Source organism: Callospermophilus lateralis, chromosome 16, assembly GCF_048772815.1.
Source record: "Callospermophilus lateralis isolate mCalLat2 chromosome 16, mCalLat2.hap1, whole genome shotgun sequence".
Lineage (NCBI taxonomy): Eukaryota > Metazoa > Chordata > Mammalia > Rodentia > Sciuridae > Callospermophilus > Callospermophilus lateralis.
Window position 1 is genome coordinate 21290704 of NC_135320.1, and position 8616 is coordinate 21299319.

General features: G+C 34.1%; 1 protein-coding gene across 2 annotated transcripts in view; it reads left to right on the forward strand.

The window, feature by feature from the left end:
- Positions 1-7158, forward strand: part of Ubxn2b (UBX domain protein 2B) — a 31568-nt gene extending 24410 nt beyond the window's left edge. Inside the window, exons 7-8 of one of the 2 annotated variants that reach the window (XM_076835466.1) lie at positions 2521-2682; positions 3892-7158. In XM_076835466.1, coding sequence (XP_076691581.1) covers positions 2521-2682; positions 3892-4054 — 325 coding nt within the window. In that variant the 3' untranslated portion in view covers positions 4055-7158. Of the gene's footprint in view, positions 1-2520; positions 2683-3697; positions 3770-3891 lie in introns of those variants that run through there. The other variant, XM_076835467.1, reaches the window with a different exon arrangement.
- The last annotated feature ends 1458 nt before the right edge of the window (positions 7159-8616 follow it).

The following is an 8616-nucleotide window of genomic DNA, read 5'->3' on the forward strand; positions in this document are numbered from 1 at the left end:
TATCTTCATCTCATCCACTGTTTATCTCTGATTCTGAGCACGTCTTTTGATCTATGACTCAATCCTTTCTGATAAAATGATATGGGGGCCTCTATGATCTTGGAAATTCGTCCATGTCTGTTTCAAATGTTGTTCACATAATTACACACATTTTAAAAAGAATCACATGATCATTCTTTCCCTACCTGGTTTCCCCATTCTGTACTTTCATGTTTAGGAATTTCCTAAACACAAGTATCAATCTGAGGCAGTTTTATATCATGGAAGTGAGCCCAAAACATTCCTCATTTATCAATAGGCTTAATGGGGCTAGCTTTTCTTTCCAGAGTTGTCCTTAGAATAAGAATTTTAATGTCCAGAGCTCACCTTCAAGTAGTAACAACTGCGTAAGATCATCGAAATGCCTTTGTATCCTAATGAATTTAATCTTTACAATAATGGTGCTCTTGTCTCTTTTACCAACAAGGAAACTTGGGCACAGGAGGGTTAGTGACCTCTCCTGGGTCACACACCTTATCAGTGACATATTATAACCAGGTAATCTGACTCCAGGATCTATGCTGTTAACCATTATGCAGCATTGCATCACAGCATGGTTTAAAGGAAATAATGAGATGTTGATGATGGTGGTAGATGATGTTAATAATAATAGTAATGTATGTGAGGTAGAGAAGGTCCTTAGCATTCTGTATCTTCTCTTTGATTTTCTTCCCTCTTCTTTGGTAAAGGACACTGGACTATTGGTACAATAAACCAGCTTGGTCATGCAACTACTTAAGTCCTCAATTCCAAACTTGAGGGAAAAAATTTCTTAATGTCTGGGCATTTATTATAAATTGTTATTTTCTTCTTTTTCGCGTGTGCCATATATACTCAGTTTCTAAAATCTGTGTTAGGAAGTTGCTAAAGACAGCGAAGGAGAAAGAGGTATGATGAGTTTGGTTTTAGTTTGCTCTAAAGCTCAAATGTTCATAAAACTTTCATATAAGAAATTAACTCATAAAGAATCCATCTAATGCCCTTCAATAGATGAATGGATTAAAAAATGTGGCATTTATACACAATGGAATATTACTCAGCACTAAAAAATAACAAGATCATGGCATTTGCAGGCAAATGAGAGATTATGCTAAGTGAAGTTAGCCAATCCCTAAAAAACAAATGCCGAATGTCTTCTCTGATATAAGGGGGGTGACTCAAAATGGGATAGGGAGGAAGAGCATGAAAAGAAGACTACCACTAAATAGGGAAGAGAGGTGGGAGGGAAAAAGGGAGAAGGGGAGTTGCACGGAAGATAGAAGGAGAACCTCATTGTTATACAGAATACATATATGATGTTGTGATGAGAAAAAGAAAAAAAAGTGTGTCACATTAGATTGGATAGAGACAAAGGATGGGAGAGGAGGGGAGGAGTAGGGAGGATAGGAAGGGCAGCAGAATAGAATAGACAATATGATTGATGTATGTACATTCCATGTATGTATTATATATCAAAATACATTCTGCTGTCATGTATGAGTAAAAAAAATAAAAATAAGTCATATGGTTAAAAAAAAAGAATCCATCTAAATCTCAATATTTTAGAATAAATGTTAATACTCTGAAAGAATCCCCCAAAATGAGAGAATATTGATTTTATTTTTTTACAAAGGATTTGGCTCCATTTGTTCTAATTATAACCAAAAGATCACTCTATTTTGACATAAGCTTTTAATTTATAATGACCGAACATCTTGTTAGCATTAGAAAGCAATGCTAATGTCACTAGTAATCAGGGTCAAATAATAAGATGTTCGAAGAAACTTCATTATAAATGTATCACCATGAACAAAAATACATTCTTTCTTAATACTTGGGTTTTTTTTCTTTTTTGAAAAGCAGTAACTAATGAAATCAGATATTTTTAAATAATACTAGCCAAACAATATTGTTTAATGCTGTTGGTATGTGCAGTAATAGCTGCCACCTGAGACATTGTCTTCTACATGGCATATTAAGGACTTACTGGGGTAACATGCCTTCGTAACAGTATTATCTTCCCCTCCCCCATTTTATAAAGGATAGAACTAAATTCAAAGAAATTGACTTACTCAGTTTTACATAATTAACAGCTGAGATTTGAAATAAAGTTTATCTGTCATTCTTTGACATCAACTCAAATTTGCTTTGGTTTCTAACTAAACTGTTGAAATATCACAGAGATAAAGATGCAAAGGATGCAAACTTAGGTTTTTGAGAGATTAGATAAATGAATGAGCATCGTAGGATCCCAAAGAATTTCTTTTTTAAGAGAGAGCGCGCTACCGCTTGAGCCACATCCCCAGGCCCCAAAGAATTTTAATATAACAAAAGAGATTGAAAGAAGTGGAGGAAACTAAAATAAAATCATATTCTTCTTTGTCCAAAAGTTATATGAGGGATAATTTTAGAATCAGCTATAGATCTAAGTGTTTACTGTCTTTAGTTGGTCATGTCTAGTATATTTAGTTGTGTTCTAATTCTTAAATTCTTCTTTCTTAGCCTTACACCTGAAATAGTCAGTACACCTTCCTCCCCAGAAGAAGAGGATAAGTCAATACTTAATGCAGTTGTTCTTATTGATGATTCAGTGCCAACTACAAAAATTCAAATCAGGTTAGCAGATGGGAGTCGTCTGGTACAAAGATTCAATAGTACACACAGGTAAGCTGCTTTACCAGCCAAGTGTCTAGTTTGCTGTTACTAAACTAAGTAACACTGTATACAACTTGAGTATTACATAATATGACATTCTGTAGCTTCACTTTCAAAGTAAATTTTTGTCAGAAAGAAATATTTGAAAGGATAAAACCTGCTGGGCATGGTGGCACATACCTGTAATTCCACGGTCCTAGGAGGCTGACACAGGAACCCAGCTGCAGCAACTTAGTGAGACCCTCAGTAACTGGCAAGACCCTGACTCAAAATGGACTGGGGTTGTAGCTTACTGGTAGAGCACCAGGGGGTTTAATCCTCAGTACAAAAAAAATAATAATAATAAGATAATAGCTGTGCATAAGAAATGAAATAGATAGCAATCCCTGTAAACCATCCAAATGTTAATGTTAATTCAGCTATCGTACAAAAACTAAGAGCTATACTTTTGCATTGTTGCTAAAACCATATGAAGTAGAATCAGATGTAATTTAATATAAGTTTATGTGTCATTAACTATAGTACTTCAGATAACAATTTTAAATGTCCCTTTAATATTTATTTTTACTTTATTTGTTCATCGAAAAAGACTGTAAAGAATACATTTATGATTTTAGTTATTGTGCATGTGTAAAAGTGATTTTTAGAATTATTTCTACAACTTAACTCTTTGCATAGTTTTAGACTCACCTTTCCATATGCCAGTCCAACTTACCTTTTTCTGAGTCATATGCTGCTAATATATTCTATATCCTAAAAAAAACTATGGCCTATACTTTAAGTATAATAATATTGTTAATATTATTATATTAACTTTTTTAATAAGTTGTCTATTTTATAGTAAAAGTAAATGTGTTAGGTACACTTCAAAGTTATTATTCATATTTCACTTTGAAGAACTAAGATGATTCTTCCATTGAAATTATTTTAATTTAATAAAGTTATAGCATATTTATTTATTTATTTTTTTGTAGTTGTAGATGTATAGCATGCCTTTATTTTATTTGCTTATTTTTGTATACAGTGCTAAGGATCGAACCCAGTGCCGCACACATGCTAGACAAGCACTCTGCCACTGAGCCCAAGCCCCAGCCCACAGCATGTTTAAATCACAGTTGGAATTATGTAATTTTTTATTATGATTATATGATTGTAGCTAATAGCTTGCATGAAAATATGCATTTTCTGTAACAAATTATTTTTGTCTTATTTCTTTAGGATACTGGATGTTCGGAACTTTATTATACAGTCCCGTCCTGAATTTGCAACTCTTGACTTCATTTTGGTGACTTCATTTCCAAATAAAGTGCTGACAGATGAAAGCCTGACACTACAAGAAGCAGATATTCTTAACACTGTGATACTCCAGCAACTAAAATAATATTGCTGCTGTCTATGCAATAGCATATAGGAATAGTTAATGTGCCATATTAATAAGAAAACTACTCCCAGCATAAAGACAACCAAATTTTTTTTTTTATTATTTGTACAAATAAGTTTTGGTTTTATTTTTTTTCTATCTTCCAGCCTTTAGATAAATTTGGACTAGGGATAGATCTTGACTTTGTTGCAGGGCTGGCTTCTGTTGATAGTTTTTAAATTCCTAGGCAAATCTGTTTGTTACATGCCCAGTGTTAATGTAGCAACATTTGTTCGCAGAGAAAATGAGCAAAACCCCTTTTTAATAAACACATTGATGAAATTCACACTGAATTTTCCTGATGCAGCAGTGACCAACAGTCATTAAGAATTCTTTTGATAAATAAATTGAAATTTCTCTTTAATATATACTGAAAGTATCTGTATTCTGATTTTGAAATTGTTTGATCATATAATTATTTCTCCTATTAAGGTTTTACACATTCCTTTAGTTAACTGATTTAGTATTACAAAATATGATTTTTCCTTATATTTTGTAAGTCATTGGATCTTGAGAAGATATAGTAAGAAGCACTTTAAAATCAAGTAATTATAATCTCTCCCAGAGCCTGACTTGATCATGTTCATTTATTCATTCAACAGATATTTCTAGGGGATCAACTAAATTCTATTGTTAAGCGCTCAATCCAGAATGTATTCTACTCCGGGGGTGGGGGGGAAACCTACTCTATAAATACAGGAATATAAATTTAGTCAGATAAGACTGAATCTAAAGAATTAGCACCATAAATATTTGCCATTTTTGCTGAAGCCAGGTACTTCCCAAAATGGGGAAAGTTACATTAGGAATGAGGAGAAAGCTTTTCTTTTTCCAGATGCCACTTCACCTTTGATCATAACTTCTGGTTAGTTTTATATTGCTGCCATAACAAATTATAGAACTTATGGTTTAAAGTAACAGATGTGGTATCTTTTAATTCTATAGATAAATGTTGAGCATGGCTTTCCTGTGTCAGAATGAAGGTGCTGGCAGGGCTGCATTCCTTTGAGGGGCTCTAGAGGCAAGTCATTTGCTTAGCCTTCCAGCCTCAAGAGTCCACCTGCATTCCTTGGCTTGTGGCCCCTTCTGCCATTTTAAAAACCGGCACCATTGCATCTCTCTTGACAATAGCCTGTAACACTTCTCTGATTTTAAAGACTTGTGTGATTAGACTGGATCAACCAGATAATTTGGGATAATCTCCCCCATCTTAAGAACCATAGTAATCATATCTACAAAGTCGCCTTTACCATTTAAGGTTACATATTCACAGGTTTGGGGATTAAGACGTGAACATGGAGGAGACAAGTTAATCTTATGCCTCTCTCAAAGATTCACATCCATTCCATGTAAATTCTCCCCATCCAGAGGTGCTCAAAATTTTCAGCCTATTAAAATATCAACTCAAGAGTCTACAATATTACCTGAGTTTCACCAGCTCAAAACCCAAGTTTCATTTAAATTCTCTAAGTTAAATATAAGAGATGATTTGGGTATGATTCCTAGGCCATAATTCCTTTCCACCTTTGAACCTAGAAATTATCTGCTCTGAATTGTAATGGCAGGGCAGCTGTAGAATATAACAGTTAAACTCCTGTTCAGAAAACAGGCAATGGAGTGAAGAAAGGAGCCGCTGGAGCCAACAGTTTACAAATCCAGCCAGGCACACTCCATTAGGTTTCATGGCCTGGGATTAATGTATGACTCATAGCTCAGTCCTCTAGGCTTGTGACTCCATCTCATCATCTTTCCTTTTCTCAAAAGTAGGACATGGTAGTAGCTGAATAGTTTTATCACCTTGTTTGTTCCTTCTTTAATGTCATATTCTATACCTTTCAGATTAAGATGGCAGACTTTCTGATGGTATAATATTGTCAAAAACTTGTGGGCCTCCTGCATATGTTGTGGAGCTCCATTAGATAGGAGACTCCTCCACACATCTTCCTAAATAGTCTCATCTCTGTTTTTAGCTTTTCCTGAAATAATTGAGATCTGTGAGTCACACCCTTAATATCTTTATAGAGCCTTCTGTGTGTTAGAATACTCACCTCTTGATTTTTCTGGGGTATCAGCAAAATGCTATATAGCTACACCCTATAGTCAGGCTTTCCTGACAATGACTCGCTTAATTTTAGTGTCTTGCCAGTGGGGTAGGCTGAGAATTTCCCAAGTCATCCAGGCCTAGATTCCTTGTGTTTGTCTGCTTTTACATTGGATTACAATCAGCAGGAAGAAAGCAGATCAGATCTTCTGATCTGCTTGGAAATAACTAAATGTTTAAGTTTACAGTTCATATATTATTTCTTCTAATAATCTATTCTCAATCAATTTAGCTATTCACCCTAGAGAATACCTAAATCACTACCAAGCCCCTTAACTTCCTTCAAGCCCTCCTTTGCATTAACTTTCAGATTTCTATGAACCATCTGTTTAAGACAAATGAAGCTCTTACTGTCGTGTTCCTCAAAATTCTTTCAGCCACTACCCACTGCTTAATTCTAAAGCCATTTCTACCTTTTTTTGGTATTTGTTACCTGCTACCAAAAAGCATTCCACTTTCAGGTGTCTATGCACTGCCAGTTGACTTGAATGTGTTTCTGAGAGATTTGAGAGTCACCTTTCCCTGAGATCACTGGTTATTTCAAGGAGTGAGCTAGGTAGAGGTTTTAATCTTGTGAGTACTACTAGAACTATTGCAGGATCAAAGTATTGAATCTGTCCCTTCAGAGAATTATTCTCAGTGTCACATAGAGGAAGAAGATTCTTCCTAAGTTTCTCTGCCACAATAGGAAGCCATGTTCCTTTCCACTTATTAAAAATAACATAAATAATAAGAGTCCCAATTCAAAAATACTATCAGGGGGAAAAAAAACCTCTCTTTTAAATAGAGCAAAATTATCTTCCTAAGGAAACAAGAAATGAGTTTTTATTTTCTCTCAGACAAGAAGTCTTACTTGTTGGGAGGCTTGCCTCAAACTCCTGGGCTCAAGCAATTCTCCTGCCTCAGCTTCCAGAGTAGGTGGGATTATAGGTGCATGCCACCAGGCCTAACAAAAGTAAGCTTTTTAAATAAAAGGGCATTGCCCTGTTTTGGACTAACAAAACAGGAAAAAAAATAACCAAACCTTGTAAAATTATTTCAGATTTCCTTCTGATTTCTTATCAGTTACGTGGAGTGCCTATAGATGTACATATAAAAATAACTGCCATTTTTGTGTATAATAGTCTTCCAAAGTAGATTACCTTAGAATTAAGTATACAGAACGTTTGAACAATACTTTCATTTGTGCTGCAGTGTTTTATTTCACTGAGAGTCATTTTCCTGTATTATTTTTACTGTCACAGTCACTTTAAAATGTATAATCATCTCAAAAAAGATCATCACAATGAACAATTAGACAAATGTGAGACAGTTTTGCATGATATATATAATTTAAAAGTTTGAAATGTGTGTATACCAATAAAGAATGTTATCACTGAAAGCTTTTGAAAATGTTTCACAGTTTCTTTGATTTGCAGTTCTGGTTGAGTAATTGAATAGATGATTTTAAATGTGAGTAATTTCCTGTGATTTAATTGTGCTTTGTCCGTATTTTTGGAGAGCAGAGAAGGATCTCCTTTGCATGAACTTAGTTTCCACACTTAAATTAGCTATATAATATATTTTCTGTTGTCAAATCATTGAATTAAGGAGTGTTTTATTAGGCAACATCAAAAAAGGGGTAGGAGAGTAAAGTGTGGGACCAGTGCCATTTTTCCTCACACAATTCTCTTGTCCTTCTATGACTTCTCTACCTACAGTGGCACCATAGCACTTGTGAAAATGGCCTACAGTTCGAGAAGATATTTAAGACAGTGACTTTTTCTCACTCTGCTATTCAGAATAGAGTATTCAAAATATGTGCTGCATGTACTTTTTATTTGATATCTCTGTATTGACATTTTGGTTTGTGATCTCTGTACCTATATAGTGTAATTTTCAGTGTACCTTTTAGAATGTAATTATAAGATGTCCATTGTGGCTTCTGTATTTCATTTCTTTCCCATTTTATTTTTCAGTTTCATCTTTGGGGGAAAGGCTTGATTCTTTAAATGCTAATAGGTTTTGTCATTTTTATCCTATAATCAGGAATAGTAAAAACTATAGTTCTTAGTTTTCTATAGAAATCTGTTAATTAAAAAGTAGAAACTTAATAAATACTGCAGATATTCAGATATCAGGCTTAAAAGTAAAATTTCAAGCATATTTGAGAACAAGTGGAAGTCCTGCTGGCAGTAGCCTGGAATTTTTAAATGGATCTTGGGTTTCTGAGTAAAGGTAGTAAGATGAAGTAATATCTTAAAGAAATGTTCATTCTTTTTACAGATTTATATCAGGTTCAACATTCCGTGGGATAAGATGGTCATTTTTATTAATGTAATAAAATTATATGCAAATACCATGTTTTATATATGCTTTTATACAATACATAATATTGAAACTAGGAGGGATTTTTCACCCTTGAAAACTTATTCTAAATTTT